Source organism: Silene latifolia, chromosome 2 (genome assembly GCF_048544455.1).
Source record: "Silene latifolia isolate original U9 population chromosome 2, ASM4854445v1, whole genome shotgun sequence".
NCBI classification, from domain to species: Eukaryota; Viridiplantae; Streptophyta; class Magnoliopsida; order Caryophyllales; family Caryophyllaceae; genus Silene; species Silene latifolia.
Window position 1 is genome coordinate 164,796,961 of NC_133527.1, and position 19,456 is coordinate 164,816,416.

Consider the following 19,456-nt stretch of genomic DNA (forward strand, 5'->3'; position numbering starts at 1 on the left):
GTTAACCGTTTAAATAAAAACTGCTTTTTAAACTAACCGAAAGATAGCTTTTTTTGATAATATGACATAAAAGGACCTAGTTAAGTACTCCATATTTAATACAGTATTATAAATTGACGTACTAAAAAAAATAGGTAGCTTATTTCTCACATGCTTCTCTTATTTTGGTAAATAATTTATCCACCAAATACTTACAACAAAAAAATAAATGAATTTTTTGTCAGATAAATTTAAGCTTATTTTTTTTCAAAACAGAGCCTAAATATGAGATTTTTAATTTCATGATCTCTTAACCTTCATAATATCAAATTAATTTCTTTTTGATAATTGTTTTGGCCCATGTTTACTACAACCTATTGTTAGGAGTTAATCTCATGTTCCATTTTTAATTTTATAAACTTTTAGCTATTGGTTTAGAATAAATATTAGCAATGAGACATTGTAAGACAAAGCACGTATATATCATAATCATGAGAAATAGAATAAATTGGTTCAAAATAAACAGCGTTCCATATAAGAAAATTGTTAACTCTATAATAAGAAAAAATAAATTTGATCAAAAGGAAAATCTATCACAATTGTCCAATTATATCTCTTTTATCTGGGATGTAGCGAATATAAATAAAGTTTCAGACTCAAACTGAATTTTAAATCATGTCTACCATGGGTGTTAGCTAGACATCGGTAAATAAAATATCAGAAATATTTGAAAACTATAGAATAAGCGAGAATATAATATTATATTGAACAAACTATTTTAAGATCTACACAAGTTGATCTATGGTTTTGAAATTTTTTACTTGTGACAACTAAGGGTATGTAATTTTTCTAATTAATATGGGTATGAGAAAGCCTACATTCGTCCTGTCCCCTTGCTCGTATGACATCCTTGCTTTTAGTAGTCGGTTTTTTTCCTATTATTCGAGATTTGTAGAGTATTTTAGTCTCGTTAGACTTTGGGAGGAAAATTCATTATTTTTTAGGAATTTCACACTAAATGTACGCCATCCTCTTCGCAATGATCCTACGTATGTATTGCTTTTGCAGAGTCGTCAATACATTAGATTGACCATGTTTTTTGACGTATTAATGGTGAAAGTTATAATTTTTACCCTTGAAAAGCAATGAGAAAATTGTTTATTAAGAAGGGAATGAAGTATACATGATGAATTTTTTAACATAACTCATATGTTGTGTTCTACCAAGTGTGGTATGTCGGTTATGTTGTTGAGCAACATCAACTCCGTAAGAGGACTATCTAAATAGACATTGTCTTATTATCAGTCGCCTTGGAAAAATCGAAATACAAAGGAGGATAATTACGGGTTCTAAAGTTGGCAAAAGGTACAGAACCGAGCATAGGAATGACTTTCTCGGATACAAAGATTCCTTTCGTTCTTAAGCGGAGACAATATACATTGAGGCTATGCTACGCTAGACAATAAACAAGAGTGAGGGACAATCACTTAATCATGTTGGAATTTATGTGCTGAAACCAGTTTTTAATAATGACCACCTTTACGTAGAAGCGTCAAGAACAACGTCATCCAAGGGATTAAGGTTCTCATCGTGATATAGACCAAATGTATCAAGGCCAAACGAAGGACATTATTTACAAAGAAGTTTTCACAAATTTATCAAATTATGTGTCGTATTATATATTTTGCTTGAAGCTTTTAAGGACAAGTTGTCTTAATTATAAATAGTCAAAGACTATTTTTGTTAAAAACCGATGACGCGCGAAATTATAAGAATAATAACTCTACAATCCAATTATATTTGTGAATGTTATACAACTGATATAGTCAATACCAAATGCCAACATTTTTGTTGCGTTTTTGTGAGGGGAACTAATGAGTAATCACTCCTCATTTAAACCAACTCCCGAAATTTTGTTTGCTTTCATTTTCAGCATGGTTTGACTTTTTGTTAAATTTAGTAGTTTTATATTATCAGACCATGGTAATGTAAACCAACGGTTCAACGTTGCCATAAAATACTAACTTGGTAACTCAACGATTTTAAATGATGTCATGCAGTCATGCGCATTCTAAGTATTGTGCGGAAGCGTGAAATATCTCGTGTTGGGCCTCTGTTGCGCCGGTGTCCACTGACCATAATACGATATTAACCGCTTTGTGCCAAGCCCTCACAGATTTACTCTTGGGCCCCTTCCCAAAAGGCTTCGTACTATTATATTTATATAAATGATCTTCCATCTTTTTTTTTGGGAAAAAGGTAAGCTTATCATTAGAAACTTGATAAAATGCCCCATACAACCTTACATATTTGATCAACAAAATAACCTAACTACATCACTAATGAGTAGTTAAGTAACTAGCCCAATCAAGAACTCTACTATTTTTAGCTTTGATATCACACTGTCCAATTCTCATCAATACATCATGCTTGACTTTGCTATATGACACTCTTGGTCTCCAAACCAGTCCATCCAGTCTGCTTATGTTTCGACAGAACCAAATCTGGGCCATCAAGCTTGCCAAGATAACTGCAACAATTTTCTTCCTGCAAACAGAGGGGTGTCTCCATTCAGTCCACCATTTGATACAGTCATTATCAGGCAACGGGCATAGGCACCATTCAGTCACTAACTGCAGACACATCCGACTGTAAATGCATCCAAAAAAAAAGATGCTCATGTGTCTCCTCCTCAAGCCCACATAAGAAGCAACAGTTCTCCTGAATGATATGCATTCTAATCAATCTATCATGGGTAAGCAATTTGTGTTGAGCCACCAGCCAATACATAAAAGTATGCCTTGGAATGATCCAGCTATTTAGCATCCAAGGATACCAACTGACCTTATCACCATCTGGTTTAAGCCATTGGTAGCCCTGCCTGAGAGTATAATGCTCTACCTGATTAGCACCAAATAAATTATCTCTATAAATATTTTTGACTTGGCAAATTTTCCTCCAAGCCTAACTACTCCCAGCACCTGGTTCATAATCCTTCCATCTAGACTATTTTATATAAACAGAATGAACTCATTTAACCCAAAGATGATCAGTCTTCATAGCCACCCACCACACATATTTACCTATGGCAGCAATGTTCCAACTATGCAGGTCTCTAAGTCCCAAACCACCATGTTTCAGGGTTGACAAATCTGAGACCAGGACACTAAAGCAGGACTCTCCTTCTGATCAGTCCTATGCCATAGGTAAACTCTACAAATAGATTCAATCTTACCAATGATAGTCTTGGTAAGGATAAAAATCCTGGCCCAATAACTATGCAAAGTGCTTAACACAGACTGAATGAGCACCAACCTTCCAGCATATGGCAGTTTCCTAGACCCTAAACTTCGTATTCTTACAACAATCTTTTCAGTTAAATAATGGCAATCCAAAACTGATAATCATTTAAGATAAACATTAAGTCCCAAATATTTGAAAGGGACTGAACCTTTATGCATTCTAGTGATATCCTCAATTTCCTTGATTAAGCTACCTTCTAAACCATTGCAATAGAAGTTATATTTCCCTCTATTCATAGATAGACCAGTAGATTTGGAGAAATATGAAAAAGCTTTCAGGAGCAGGTCAATAGAGGCTCTATCACCATGACAAAACAACATAAGGTCATCAGCAAAACATAAGTGTGTCAGCTGAATCCTATTGCACGGGGAATGAAACTTAAAGTCAGGATGTTGCTGAATAACCCTCAATACTCTACTTAAGTATTCCAGGCACAGAGTGAACAGGAGAGGAGATAATGGGTCTCCCTGCCTGAGTCCTCGTTTGCCTTTAAAGAATCCAAAGATGTCTCCATTCAAAGAGATGGAGTAAGAAGGGGTTGAAATGCACTGCATTAGAAGATGACAAAAGTGTTCAGGAAAGCCAGTAGCAATCAGCATGTCCTTCATAAAAGCCCATTCAACAGAATCATATGCTTTTTTGCAAATCAAGCTTCATTAACATTTGAGGAGAACAACTCTTCCTGTTGTATAGCTTAACCAGATCTTGGCATATAAGGATATTGCCTACAATATCCCTGCCTTTAATGAAGGCACTTTGAGAAGGATTTATGATATCTGGTAAAACTTGGTTCAACCTACCACAAATCACCTTGGATAAACATTTATAAACAGTATTGCAGCAAACAATTGGCCTAAACTGTAGTATTGTTTCAGGCACCTCAACTTTTGGAATTAAAGTAATAATTGTGTTATTACTTTGTTTCAGCACTTTCCCAGAATGATAAGCTCCCTGCACAGCAGCAATCACATCTTGACCCACAATATCCCAATTGTCTTTAAAGAATTGGCTACTATATCCATCAGGGCTAGGAGCTTTAGTCCCTGGGATACAAAACATTGCAGACTTAACCTCCTCTACAGTGACTGGTGCATTTAGAATAGCACAATGTCTATCATTCAAATAGGGTCCCTTTTGCACCAGTCTCTTGTTAACCGGAGTCACTGCAGTAGAAGTGCCCAACAACTTCTGATAATAATCTTTGAAAGCATCCTGGATAGCATCAGGAGTTGAATACAAATTATTATTCATATCCTTTATCTGAAACACTCTATTTTTGGACCTTCTTCTTCTAATGGAAGCATGAAAGTATGAGGTATTCTCATCTCCAGACTTCATCCAATCACATTTGGCCTTCTGACTGAGAAATTGATGTCTTGCTTTTCTTAGGTCAATCACTTCCTTGGCACACTCCTTTTAATTTTGACATAGCCGCTCATTCAGGGGATCCAAAATTAGCAATTCCTGAAATTTTTGCAAAGCTATTTCAGCCATGTGTGTAAGATTTTCAATGTTATCAAATTGCTCCTTGTTGAGATTCTTCAAAGCAGCTTTCAGACCTCTCAATTTAGTGACCACCTTGTACATAGGTGTCCCCTGGCATTCTTTTTGCCAGCCAGTCCTGACAATATCAGAATACCCAGGCGCCATTGACCACATATTGAAATATTTGAAAGTGGTCCCTCTCCTTTGATGTTTCACCTCCAGATGAATCAAGCAAGGATAGTGATCAAAGGTGCTTTCAGGGAGAAAATGGACATATCCATCAGGAAAGATATCAGTCCACTCAGCAATACTAAACACCCTATCAATTCTACTATAAACTTTTGTATCATTCTCATGTTTGTTGGACCAGGTAAAGAAGGAGCCCCTAGCACTAAGATCAACAAGATTACAGTCCTGTATAGCCTGTAACATAGGTTGAATCTCAGCATTAGAGACAGGTGCACCACCAATCCTCTCATCCCTTGCCATGACAGCATTAAAGTCTCCACCAACCAGCCAAGGACCAGAGACCTTACTGTGATAAACCCTCAGGCTATCCCATAACTCAGTTCTCTCATGAGCATGATTTAAACCATAAACCACAGTCAACCAGAATAGTTTTTTCCTACTTTTATCATAAACCTTTGCATGGATGCTCTGAACAGTAACATCACATATATCCACATCAAAAGAGTTTGGATCCCAAATATGCCAGATCCTCCCTCCCTTATGCAGACTAGTATTTGTGCAAATAGCCCAATCTTCACACAAATTTATTCTTACTTTATTCCAGTTTTTAGTCTTTATTTTTGTTTCTAAAAGTCCAAACAAACTTATGTTTTTCTAAAACAAGAACCTCTTTATTTCATGTTGCTTATTAGGGAGATTCATGCCTCTAATGTTCCACATCCTAATCTTATCCATATTTAGAGTTGGTCTTACTAGACTCCCCTTTCTCAACCCTCCTACTTCCAGATATACCCAACCTAGACTTGTGTAAAGACTGAGACAAATATTCCATAACAGAAAGTCCATTATATGAAAATGTCCTCCTATCTCCATTATCAGTCCTCATGAGTTTAGTAATAAAACGTCTAGGTAGAGAGCTTCCAATCACAAGTGTCTTCTGTACCAACACAGGAGTCAAAGTCACTTCAGCTGTGGGAATTGATTGAACTGCCTGCTGCATATGATCCTTCTGTATAGGCCTAACCTGCACATGTGGTTTCTGGACAGCCAAATTCTTTGGTTTCTGTTACTGAGCCACAACTGCTTTTGGTTTCCACACTCGCTTTACCACCTTCTTCTCAGTCCCCTTTCTACACTGCTCAGCAAGATGACCCATCCCCTTACAGGTAGTACAACTGAGAGGCAACCAGTCATACCTCACCTTTAGAGTTTGAGTTTTGCCATTCTCATCTAGAAATTTGATGACATTAGGGAATTGCTGACCAATTTCAACCTCAACCATAATACGAGCAAATCCTAAGAAGTTTATGAAAAGTGGAATCATCGCACTTAATATACTTTCCAACAATCCCAACCAACTTCTTAAGACTCTCAAGCCCCCAATACTTAACATCCAAACCAAATAACTTCATCCGAATTGGTATTTTCTTAACACCATGCTTGATTAATTCAGTCTCAGGTTTCCACTCGTTCACAATTACAGGTTTATTATCAAACAACAAATGCCCATTATTCAGAACAAATTGTTGTTGAGCCTTAGTTTTGAACCGGACAAGGAAGATATCGTTGGGTAAGAACGAAATCTTATCAATCCCATGTCCCTGCCAAACCTTCTTAGCAAACCCCGTAAGAACGGAGCTCGGAGGATTTGCTCCAAGAACAAAGCAATAGACAGAAGTAGACCATAAATTAACCTCACCAGCAACGTCTGCCTGCGTAACTTGAACAAGCGGAGCATCCTCAATGATGTCTTCAACAGCAGTGTCCTCATGAACCTCTTCTTCCACTAAAATCTCCTCCAAGTCAAATTCAAACTCCTGAGAAGAGAATTGAAGCTGACGATGGTGAGATTTCCCCTTATTGATGGATTGTAATCCATTAACATCGTGTTTTTGGTTTTTCTGAGTAGAATTTTGCGTATTTTTGTGATGATTTTTTGGAATTTTTTTGGATCTAGCCATTGTTTGATCAAAAAGCTACCTAATTTAGAGGGAATTTTCTCTCTCTAACTTTCTCTCTCATCACTCTTGACGAGATACATATGATCTTCCATCTTTATTCTACCGACGTGGGACATGGGTTTGCACCCTAACAATCCTCCCCTCAAACCAAGGACCATCATCTTTGACTCGGGCCTTAATCTCTACGGAGAATTTTCCACACCTACAGCCCCAACTTCTAGACACCCGAAACATCACAAGTCTTGATAATCTCCCCTTAGCCGACACACCATGCTACCACGAGCCATGTCTTGCACCACATGTCACCGCCTGGTCAAGTAGTGAGTGCCCCCCACATGCTCCTGAGCCTGCATGTCCATATGCCCTTCTTGGGAATTTGCTACACATGCATATCGAAAATCCTCTGCATCCAATATACCCTGGACTGGATCCGCCACTTCAGAAGTCCTATAACACTAATGGTCTCTGGCATCCAACCTGGAAAGGACCCACCAAACCTGTGGCACCCAACCTGATAAGGGTGCACCTAATCAACAGTTCTAGTACACCAAATGCTCTTTGTTCCCACAAGACCTATGACGCCTTTAATCCATTTAACCCTAGACCGGGTGCTCAAAGACTCACCCTGAACTTGGAGTTCCATGCCTTATTGTGTACAACTTCAAGTCTTAGACCTGCTGATACATCCTCGTGTGTAGCCCAAGTCGAACCTTAGGCTCTGATATCACTTGTTGTGCGGAAGCGTGAAATATCTCGTGTTGCACCTCTGCTGCGCCAGTGTCCACTGACCATAATAGTACGATATTGTCCGCTTTGGGCCAAGCCCCCACCGATTTGGGACATGGGTTTGCACCATAACACTAAGGAACTTCAAATAAGCCGGCAAACAGGTGGTGTCGTATCGAGTTCATGTCCGTGTCCTTGTCAATTTTAATTGGTCATTATATATATATATATATATATATATATATATATATATATATATATATATATATATATATATATATATATATATATATATATATATCTTCTCAACCCGAGCCCAACCCAATTACATAAAGAGGTTAATTGTCTCAACCGTAAATCGACCCATTTATATTTTCAACAACCCAACTCAATTGGATTGCTGGAAGATGACGGATACTAGCATGGCTAAAATTAGAGTACCCCTTAAAATTCCAGTTCGATGAGTTCACAATTCTCAAGCCAATTAATAAACTATTCGCATCTTTGAGCCATATTACTGTTGCCAACGTGACGTTCATTGAGCAACCTAGTGTCGTTAAAATCACCGAGAAATACTTGTGTCTTCCTTACACTCAAAGGAGGAGCATCAACCCTCTTATTTTCATTTTGTTCCTCCTCCTTTGAGTGTAAAGAGGACGTCCTTCCGGAGGACACGAGCATTTTCCAAAATCACCGGCTACTGTCAGCCGTGGAAGCACATGGAAAAAAAATATGGCAGCTGGAAAAAAAATGTTTTTTGTGGTACATAGTAAAAAAAAGAAGGGATATTCTACATGGTACCCATCGATTTTTTGACTTTCTACATGGTACCCCTACCTTTTTTAAAACATACATGGTACCCCTAATTGTTGTCATTATGAATAAGTGTACCCCTAACCTTTATTGAGCCTAATAGAGTCAATATGTCATGGGTTAATAAATGACAAATTTGGTTACACGTCCAAGTCATTACTTAATGCCTAAAACTGAGTTTAATTGACGGAAAATAAAGTTTAGGGGTGCACTTAGTGATCATAACAACAATTAGGAGTACCATGTATGTTTTAAAAAGTATAGGGATACAACGTAGAAAGTCGAAAAGTTGAAGGGTACCATGTAAAAAAAAAAAAAAAAAAAAAAAAAAAAAAAAAGGTTCAAATGACCATAATCATCTAAAATCCTCCATGGCGTTTTTTAATGGCAGATAGGTGTACGTGGCGTTTCTTTTACATTATTAAATTAAATATGAAGACAACTGGGAACAAAAGAAGGTAATGCAGCAGCACCATCATCATTGTTGATTCCTCATGTCCTAGTGATGTATGTTGTGCAATTGTAACTGTAAGTTTCATAGTTGACTATATCGCCATTCTTTTGAGCTGGTCTTATGCGTATGTTTATTTATTTCCACTTCATTTTTAAATAATTACAGTTAAATTATTCATGCATCCTCGCTATTTTTGGATTCCCTAGACTAGATAACTCACATTCCAGATGGAAAAAAACAGGGGCCATCTTCCTTAACTAGATTAGATATCATAAGACGATCTTATACAATAATTATGATTACAAGTTGTTTTAATACTGTACTTTTATATTGTACAACGATGTTACTAGAGATTACGGAACAACCGTAATATTGAAGTAAAACCTACTTTTAGGATTTGTCTTTCTTCCTTATGTTGCAAAACCATGGTAAAAAATCATTTTATTCATCGGACAGTTATTGTTTATTAGATTAGATTTTTTAAACCGTTAAGGTCCAGCCTAGGCCAGAATCTCTTCTCAACAAAACTGTGTAAAAACAGGGTTTTTATATTGTTTTCTTGTTATAATTTGTCCTATTTGTCATTAACAAACTTGTTGGATTTTCTGGTCTGGGTTTAACCATTACTTTAATCATTTAATTAAGGATTATCCGCCTTCCTTTTGAATTATTCATATTCTTTTAATATTTAATTATTTTTTTGTGCATGAACCCAACATTACAAAGTACAGTTCTTGATCAAAAATCCCTGAATTTCCCAGCTTTTTATGATTTGACAAAGTTTTTTTTTGGGTTTTAAATTTGTAATCATTTATTTCAGTTTGAAATCTTCTCTTTTCCTTGATAACAGTTCTGGGTTGTAGTTGAAATGTTTTTCATAATCCTTTTTTAACCATCTTAATAATTTACATTGTGTTTGACTTTAATGTTGTTAACATTTTAGCAATTAAGATCAATTTGGTTCATTCAGATTCTGGGTTTTTTTCAGATTTAGGAATAAGCAATTCATTTTAGCTGGTGTTTTTGGGTTATTAGTTCTACAATGGCCTTGTAGTAGCTTACGCGTCTCATTTATTGCTATCATTAGACGAGCTGCATAAAACCTGTTTGTAGAAGAAAGGTGGCGTAGTTAGAAGGTGACAGTTATTAATCATTATGGGATGCATATGCTCAACAGCCTCTAAGACATCAGCAGCAAATGAATATGTCGATCAAAGTCAAAGTAATAAAGATTTGAATAACTCTTCTGTGCAATTGACTGCTCCATCAAAGAGAGAAGATGGATTTGGTGATGGGTCATTTAGGGGGAGTAGGAACCCGTCGAGGGTCCATTCAGGAACCACTACCCATTCGGATTCATTAAACGGGTCTAGCCGGGGTCCTAGCCGGGTGTCATCAAAGACGCTGTCGCAGGTTCATCATTCGGGTTCTTTAGCAGCAAATGGCCATTCAGGTTCTTTGGCAGCAAATGGCCATTCTGGTTCTTTGGCCGCAAATGGCCATTCGGTTTCTCTTACTAAAAAGACGGATGACCATCAAAGGCTAAATAGTAAGACCATCATTGTGGAAAGACCATTATCAAATGGGTCTCACCATAGGCGTGCCACCCTGGATTTAGGGGCTAATGGAGGTCAAAAGCCAATGAGTAGGGTCAATAGCATATCACGTCCTGTTCAAGGTGCTGCAGGGTGGCCAACTTGGTTGAGTTCTGTGGCTGGTGAAGCAATCCAAGGGTGGATGCCTAGAAGAACTGATTCCTTTGAGAAGTTGGAGAAAGTCAGTTGCTTTTTCCACATTTCTCTTTGGGGTTTTGAGTTTTTTTTTGTTTCTGTTCATATTTTATGATTGTTTTGACTTCTTTATGCAACTGCATTTGACAATATAACAATGACAATACATCACCTGTGTCGTAACGGTCTGCCTGTGCTCTGATAAGGGTGTCTGCAGGATGAAATCACAGCCCGTCTGTGTTTTCTTAAAAACAATATGAAAATTGTGTTATATCACTCTGCCATTTCATTATACAAGAAGCATTATGGTTTTTTCTGAGCCATTGATTTATTCTGTCATATAACAAATCCAAAGGATAGTGACTGTTAAACCCACTGGAATTGGAAAAAGCTGCATTTGATGATCTTTAGAGTAATTGTCACACTCTCTGACTTGCAAATGTTATTTGTTCATCTCTTACATTGCTCTTGTTTGATTTGATAATCATAATCCCATAACATAGAAAAGACAGTGAGCTACTGAATGCTAGTGTATTGCTTATGTTTTTGAGCTGAGTATTTCAGCATTGTATTTATTTCCAATTACTTTCAACAGTGAACACTCTTCTCTGGTACATCTTTTGCTGTGTTTTTTGAGAGTATTGATCTTTCCCACCTATGTGCAGATTGGCCAGGGAACTTACAGCACTGTCTACAAGGCACGCGATCGTGAAACCGGGAAAATTGTCGCTATGAAGAAAGTACGATTTGTAAACATGGATCCAGAAAGTGTTCGCTTCATGGCCAGGGAAATACTTATTCTACGTAAGCTGGACCATCCAAATGTCATGAAGCTTGAGGGTCTAGTCACATCGAGGATGTCAGGAAGCTTGTACCTTGTTTTTGAGTACATGGAACATGATCTAGCTGGTCTTTTAGCAACGCCTGGCCATAAATTTACAGAAGCACAGGTAGTGTATCTCTAAAGTATAACATCTACCTTAACTAACAACATCTATTCATGATTTTGTGACCTGGGTTCAGAAGTTAGAACCCGTCGATACATAAATGGCCCTTGTGCCTCTCTTCACATCAAAAATGAAAAAATGAAAAAATATTACTAAGTTCAATGAAGATTTAACTGCTCATATTATGACATTTTTTTGTATGTTTATGGTAATCTTGCAGATAAAATGCTACATGAAGCAGCTACTCTCTGGGCTAGAACATTGCCACAGCCGTGGAGTTCTTCACCGAGACATTAAAGGCTCCAACCTTCTAATCAACAATGACGGGGTGCTGAAAATTGGAGATTTTGGCCTGGCAACTTTCTTCAAGCCTGATCAAAAGCAACCGTTGACTAGTCGCGTTGTGACTTTATGGTATAGGGCCCCGGAGCTTTTGCTAGGCTCAACTAACTATGGTGTTGCTGTAGATATGTGGAGTGTGGGTTGCATAGTTGCTGAACTATTTGCTGGGAAGCCGATCATGCCTGGAAGAACTGAGGTAATTTGTGATTTAACCTATTGATGTTCTTATCTGAGCCTCTGAGGTGGCCATGACAGACTTCAAAACTCTCAGTACAAGTCAGATGAGGGGTCAGTATCGGTCCAAGGCCAGACCGGACCGTAGACCGAAACTTTAAAATTTCATAGACGGAAGACGGAACCTAAAAGAGTATGGTCACGGACTCATGGACCTGACTGAACCTATATTTTAGGTTTGGTCTGGTCTTGTGACTGATGGACTGAAACTAATATTATTTGTGTTCATTGTTATGCAACGATTATTAAAGTTAAACTTCATTACTCAAATTTTTAAATAAACACTGACATTAAATTAATACTCCCTCCAAACAACTGTTTTCTACCCATTTTTCTCATATATGTGAGGAGTATTTTATTGAAATGGGAAGAAAACAGTTGGTTGGAGGGAGTAATTTTTTTGGTAAAATACTTACAGAGTAATTACAACATATTATCCTAAAATTTAGTCTACAAATCGTTTTGGTTTAGAATTTGGATGTACTGATCATTGTGAAATTGTTACAGGTGGAACAAATGCACAAAATTTTCAAGCTCTGTGGTTCACCCTCTGAACCTTATTGGAAGAAAACAAAATTTCCTCATGCAATAAGTTTCAAACCCCAGCAACCCTACAAGCGTCGTTTCACTGAGACGTTCAAAGATTTTCCACCTTCTGCTTTGGCCCTTGTTGATGCACTTCTCTCCATAGAACCAGAAAAAAGGGGGTCTGCTTTTAGTGCTTTAAGGAGTGAGGTAATCCCCATTATTTTAGTTCATTATTTCCATCTCCCATATTTTCATTTTCAATGGAGCCAGTGACCACTTTTCTTTGGAATTTGATAAAATAAAGGAATATGGCTTGTTTAAATGTCTGTGTGTCGTAAGTTAGTGTGTGCTTCTTATATTAACAAGTAGCAGTCATTCAATGGAATTTTAGACAGTTTTCTGTACATGGCATCTAAGAAAGGAGTATTGTGCTGTCAAAACAAGGATAGGGTTTTGTGCAATCAACTCATATATATTCACCATAACCAGGAGCTCTTAAGGCAATGGGCTAATGCTCTATACCAGTATTGCTATCTTAAGTGTACGACTGTATTTTAGTTGGAAAAGAGAAAGCTCTGGCATTTCTTCGAACTAATAGATTATGTCAGTGGATCTCTCAGTTGTACTTTACATCTGCTTCGGTAACCATCTCTAAACGCAGAGTAAATTTCCATTTTATCTTTTTGAGAAGAGGCAATTGCCCTACTGGCAGGGGAGGTGAGGGAAATCATTCTTGCAAGGCATGAAATTATGAAAATCAATCCCTGTCTACCAACATAACCTCCTGATTCTTGTAATTTCCCTTGCGTTTTAGTTTTGCTTAAAAGGTAGAAGTAAAAATTGTCTTTAAACAGTTTATAAGTTACCAAACTTCGAGTTAAAATTGCTGCTGTATATATGACACCAAAGAAGTTCAGCCTTCAGCGCGGTGCATTTGTTTATAATGTGACGCTATTTTTTTCGCTGATACCCTTTTGTTTCTTTTATCCTATATCTTACTCCTCTTTATCTGACTCATTTGCTGTCAGTTCTTCACGACACACCCACTTCCTTGTGACCCATCAAGTTTGCCAAAGTATGCTCCCTCCAAGGAATTTGATGTAAAACTTCGAGATGAAGAGGCGAAAAGGTATGTACCAGCCTTTAGTTAATCAAAACATCAAATAGTGTGTCTCCCTTACCTTGCCATCTGACCTTTATACTGAAAATCATTTTCTGTAATGAATTAATGGATTATAAATTAACTGCTCATCTGATAATCTTGGATTAAAATGCTCTTCGAAAGGGATGACCATGAAGATTATGGAGCTGTTCATATTTTAGTGTTTATACATTAATAAATATATGTAGGGAAACGGGACCATCTACATCAAGAGTGAGCATTCATATAGAGGCCCTGCTCCTAGTCGAACATTAAATCAATTTCAGAACATTCAAACTTATCTGAGGCTCTGAGCTCCTTAATGCCATTACCTGTTTGTGATGATTTATTAAATACGAGTTATATTATAAGGCATCGATTTCAAGTACTTCTCCGTCCATAGAAGAAAGATATAATTTACTTAAAATAATCGAAAGATCAAAGGTGAAAAGTTGTCTAGGAGTATTATTACTTAGCACAATATCTGAGCTTGTGTTACATATAAATAAACTGACTCCAGGCACAAGGCAGAGGCAGTAAAAGGACGAGGGCCTGAATCTGTCAGAAGAGCTCCAAGAGATTCTAACCCAACCCCTGTATCTGAGGACGGCGATGATGTCTCTTTGGAGGTAAACTCTTAACCTTAGCAATTTGACCTGACCAAATTGATCCAACATGAACCTGAAGTAGACCTAATCCAAAACCATTCGAATGACTAATTTAAATCAAACCTAAGTTTATCTACATAGAAAATAACAATAACTTCATAGTCACGGCCTCAAACAGACCCAAAATGACCCAACTAACCCTAATTGTAACTTTTGATCCGAAACAACTGGTATCAGTTCACCAAAACAGACCTGACCTGAAATTACTGGATCCGAAGCCGGCGGCCTATTGACCCGTTTGTTAGGTCTAAGTAACAACCCACTGCAAAAATTTCTATCTTGTCTCATGGCTCCATTTTGAAGTTGATTTCTGCAACCTCACATTTCACATTTCAGGGTAAAAAGGGCCCAAAGAATCACAATGTACATGGGAATGCAATGACTGCTTTTACAGTTGAGACACACAGGAGGAACTCAGCTAATGATGTTTCTCACAGTAGCTCCATGGTTCATCCAGTTGCCGTTGGATCTTGGAATAAAACATCAAGAGATGATGATGTCCTCCCGGCTACTGGACGGACCCAAAGCGCTTCAAGAAATGGTTCAGATTCAAGGTCTCAAAAATATGGATTAACTAACGGAGGAGCAGACTTGTCGTCCAGACAGGATGACTGGAACATTGGCAAGGACAATGTAAGTCATTTTTGAGACAATGGTTTAACTTTTCGTATTAGTGTCACTATTCAGCTATGTTGCTCCAAGTCCAACTTCATTTCAAGGGTCACACCCGTGTCCAACACGCCATTCAAGGATACGGGTATGGAATTCATACCCAGCCCTTATCAGGCTGAGATTTCTCCTAGACGAGCCTAAAAGGAAGACAACAGAGTAGAGGAGAGTCTCTAAAGCATGTAGTAATGATTATAAGCCTCATTCTTAAACACCTCTCTGCTTTACTATGTATCTGTGTCCTATTCAGCATAAAAAGTTATTTTTATATCGTTTTTTCTTCCTCGAGGCTTATTATCACTTCTCAGAGTAATCTTGGCTGATGTTTTTTTTTTTTCCTTTTTGGATTATAAAGGGCCACATGCCAAGGAAAAACAGGATTAACTTCTCGGGACCATTAGTACCTCCCGGAGGAAACCTTGAAGACATGTTGAAAGAGCATGAAAGGCAAATCCAACAGGCTGTCAGAAAATCGCGCATGGAGAAGGCCAGGAGTAAGAATGACGAAGAACATGGCCAGAACCGGTTGCTCAATTCCAACGGAAGAAATGGTTGGTAGTGTATAATCAAATGAAACCCCGCAAAGTAGCTCAAATGAATTTTGAAGGAAAGATTATATTTATTTTGACAAGAGACTTTTGTACAGCAAAAGAGACGGGGAGAAGGTGAACGGTAAATGAAGCCTATCCATGTATGCATACAATGTAGAGTGTCAAATTCTTTTGTATTTAACTGTACCTTTAATCAAATCTCGTGCGACCATCCCTTGTGCCCTTTTTTTCTTACTGTTTCTGTGTGCATATTTCAGCTCATAGTGTAAGATGTACATAAACTACAAGAAAGGAAGCTACGTACATCTTACGCATGAAGGCGGAAATTTGACTAGTACAGCGCACATTAGAGAGTTCAATGTTACTCTGAGAACAGGAACTGACGTAGTCGCCAAATCACCACTGCAATTTTAGTTTATTTTTGGCAAGCTCGTCTTTAGCATACGGGCCATTGTACAAAGCACGACATCTAAAGCATTTAAAAAGCAAAATGGGAAACGACATAAAACCCGGTGAACAATGCAAAAAGCCGGTAGAATTATGCATACCCTTAACTCAAAACTTAATGTACACATTAATACCGAGTACAGTATTTCTGTTCACGTATGAACTCCAACGCAAAATGGTATCGACATTTGACAGAGTTGAGCAACATCAAATTCTTACGTTACTGGATTTAAAGTATGGTGAATCTTCATGTGGCTGAATAAACTATACATATTGATGAACTTAAAACGAGAACAGTAGAAAGAAGCAGATCCAGAGAGAAATGATGAACGAGTGAACATAACTTGGAATTTAGTATTCTCATCTGTGCCGAAAATTGTTGAATATGGGTTTTTACTTGAAAGCATCAGTGGCGGAGTAAAGGAAATCTAAGAAGCCTGTTCCCTTGAGAAGGCCTTTACCAGTTAGAAGTTCGAAATCTAGTAATAATAGAAACCCAATGGCCGCAGCTTTTCCGTTAATTACTTCGTTCTTGGATGTGAAACCAAAACCTCCCGAACTTTCATCTACCACCATTCTTACCTGCAAACCATGTCAAAAGACGATTTGTAAGTTGATTTTATATATTCACAGAATTACAGGAAAAGGTAATGATTAAAGAATGTACCTCCTCCACGTTGACGTCTGTAGATGTGAAACCGGGTTGAGCTCTCCCACTAAACACAATCTCGGCAGATGCATCATTCGAACTCAAACCCATACTGATATATATGTTTTGATCATCAGTTTTGACAGGATAAACAAAGAGTGACCTGAGAGAAGGGGTGAGTACTCTAAGGACTGGGTTATTTGGATACCACTCTTTGATTTCTCCAGTTCGAAGATCGAATGTACTATCAGTTGTTGGGCAGACTATGCATCCATCCTGGAACAGTAAGAGATATAAGAGAATCCCATTTTTACCAAATTTAATAAAATCTTGATAAACTTCCAAAGTCGGTTTTGTAAACAGGCAAAAACACCACATACATACTAACTTTTCCCATTTCAGAAATTTCAAAATATGATTCCAACTAGATGAATTCCATTAGTTGTTCAGTACTTGGATTTGCGAGCTAGTCCCATAATCGACGTTCTAAGCATCAAAGTGCTCAAGTCACTGATACTTTAGTCCTAACTCGACTCAGGTTCCTGCAAATTATTCTCTCATTCCTTTCTCTTCTACTTGCTAAGACGATCAAATGTCGAACAAAATGAACATAGACAACTGACAAAGTGAAAACCCCATGAATTCTTAAAATGTGGAGAAATCTCCTAATCAAAATTTACCAGGGTATTCTAGCTTAATGGAATATAATCAATATTCAATATCCCTACAAACCATTCCAAACCATTCAAAGTTTTAGGGTCCGTTTGGATTGAAGGAATTGGAGAGAAGGGGAGGGGAGGAAAAGGGAGGGATTTAATTTCCTTTGTTTGGATAAAAAATATGGGAGAAAGGAAATGGAAGGGGAGAGAAATGAGAGGACTTATTTTCCCTCCTATAGAACAAACTATAATCTTTCCAAGGGTGGCAAGATTTGGAAAGAAAACATTATTTGGACTCTAACTATACCACCAACATCCTTCAATCCTCCATCCATTCTTTATCTCCCTCCTTCCTCCCTTCCATTTCCCTTCATAATTTTTGTTATCCAAACACCCACATCCCATTTGCCCTCCCCTTCTCTCCCCTCCCTTCACCTCCCCTCACTCCCCCTCCCCTCCCCTTCCCTCCTAAAATTGTATCCAAACGGACCCTTAGTAATTCCCAGGGAGTCTGATCCTGTGTCCAATTTACGTGTCTCATACTACGTCTTCATTTGACACATAAGCATTAATCATTAAAAAAACAAATTGGATAAATCTCACAAGATCATGCTGTGGCAGAATATAAAAGTAACGGGACATGAAAATGGAACATTCCAGGCCGTGGTGGAGGGAGGGGGCTAGTAGAGGCGCTCGCCCCGCTCAAAAATTTTGGTTAAAATTTTCGAGAATTTTTCAACTGTTCCTTATGGCATTACTCGTTAATTTTCGCCCTCTAATGGCAAATCCTTGCTCCGCCACTGAGTCCAGTATATTATCGCCAACGAAAAGGGCGGCAAGGAAACAAATGTGACTAAATTCTGAGAAGAATAGAGTAAAATGAAGTAACCTGGGTAAGTTTAGCATTAAGCAAACCCTCAGAATAAGCACCTTCAGCAGGTGACCTATTTTCGATAGCGAAAACAGAGTCTTTATACCAAAGCAGCAGAATGGTCTCGCCATCTTGTATAATGACCCTCCTTTCTCCTTTAGGCAGCGCAGACAATGGCACCACAGGAACCCAATTCTCGCCTGATCCCGGGGACTGTTCCGCCATCGTCACTTCCGCTGCTTTGCAACATGTAGTCATCCTTACCCCTGTGCCATTTACGTTACGGGCAGTGCATTGGAGCCGAGACACTGGCAGGTGCAGTGTGGTGAAGAAGGGTAGTTTGGGAAGAGTGTGTTTCGGAGGAGTGGAAACGGAGAGGGGAGTGGTGGTGGCAGCCATTGAAGAAGATTAAGGAAGAAGTGAAGGATATGAGTTTGGAAGAGACAGAGAGAAGATTGGGGAAAGGAAGACTAGTGTTCATGGCCACATGAAATGGATAACAAATCATTCAACTTTTTTCAAGTTTCGTATCAAATTGCAGGCCACATTTTATTTGTCACAAATTATTAAGTCGAGTATTTTTTTTTTTTTAACCCGGTTTGTTCTCGTCAATTCTTTACCTATTTTATCTACGGATGTCTCATAAATTATTTACAGAATGTGTTTTTCACAGTCCGTCTCATTGTAGACGGCCACTATCCGTCTAAAGCTGAAGACGGATAGTGGTCCTCTCACAAAATGCAAATGGGAGGGCAAGTGAGTGTATTCATTTTCCACTCACATTTTGTGAGAGGGACACTATTTGTCTTCAGCTTTAGACGGATAATATCCATCTACAAAAAGAATGTGTTTTTCAAGTGCAAGATCCAATGTCTTGTCACACATTTCCAACAAGCGATTGACCAGAAAATAATCGACTGGGCTTAGTTGCACACAAATTTTAATGTCATGGAGTCAATTTACGACTATTACAATGTTTAGGGTTAAATTGCACATGGTCGCAGACATATGGGGTCTTCGCTCCTTTTCGCTCCAAAGACTACAAGTGTGTAGGAGTGTAGCGGTGCCATCATCCCATCACTTGAGCACAATCTCCTCAAACAAATATTG

At 38.1% G+C, this 19,456-nt stretch overlaps 3 protein-coding genes across 5 annotated transcripts; 1 reads left to right on the plus strand and 2 right to left on the minus strand.

Annotated features, from left to right (window-relative positions):
* Nucleotides 1-4,698: 4,698 nt before the first annotated feature.
* LOC141641568 (uncharacterized) lies at nucleotides 4,699-6,917 on the minus strand. The gene is made up of 4 exons (XM_074450225.1): nucleotides 6,356-6,917; nucleotides 6,065-6,252; nucleotides 5,710-5,980; nucleotides 4,699-5,582 (listed from the first exon to the last, which is right to left on the minus strand). The coding sequence occupies exons 1-4, from the start codon at nucleotides 6,915-6,917 to the stop codon at nucleotides 4,699-4,701; spliced, it is 1,905 nt and encodes a 634-aa protein (XP_074306326.1).
* Nucleotides 6,918-8,887: 1,970 nt separating this feature from the next.
* On the plus strand, nucleotides 8,888-15,946 carry LOC141643264 (putative serine/threonine-protein kinase At1g54610). 3 transcript variants are annotated; one of them, XM_074452343.1, is made up of 9 exons: nucleotides 8,888-8,984; nucleotides 10,088-10,686; nucleotides 11,306-11,590; nucleotides 11,808-12,125; nucleotides 12,671-12,898; nucleotides 13,720-13,820; nucleotides 14,353-14,461; nucleotides 14,837-15,133; nucleotides 15,525-15,946. In XM_074452343.1, exons 1-9 carry the CDS (start codon nucleotides 8,966-8,968, stop codon nucleotides 15,726-15,728), a joined length of 2,160 nt encoding a protein of 719 aa, XP_074308444.1. In that variant the 5' UTR covers nucleotides 8,888-8,965; the 3' UTR covers nucleotides 15,729-15,946. The 3 variants fall into 3 exon arrangements, with proteins under 3 accessions (XP_074308444.1, XP_074308442.1, XP_074308443.1); XM_074452341.1 differs by having other exon boundaries at nucleotides 8,894-8,984; nucleotides 9,998-10,686; XM_074452342.1 differs by lacking the exon at nucleotides 8,888-8,984 and having other exon boundaries at nucleotides 9,981-10,686.
* A 287-nt stretch (nucleotides 15,947-16,233) lies between these two features.
* On the minus strand, nucleotides 16,234-18,940 carry LOC141643266 (uncharacterized). The gene is made up of 3 exons (XM_074452345.1): nucleotides 18,365-18,940; nucleotides 16,835-17,092; nucleotides 16,234-16,749 (listed from the first exon to the last, which is right to left on the minus strand). Exons 1-3 carry the CDS (start codon nucleotides 18,743-18,745, stop codon nucleotides 16,561-16,563), a joined length of 828 nt encoding a protein of 275 aa, XP_074308446.1. The 5' UTR covers nucleotides 18,746-18,940; the 3' UTR covers nucleotides 16,234-16,560.
* Between the last annotated feature and the right edge of the window lie 516 nt (nucleotides 18,941-19,456).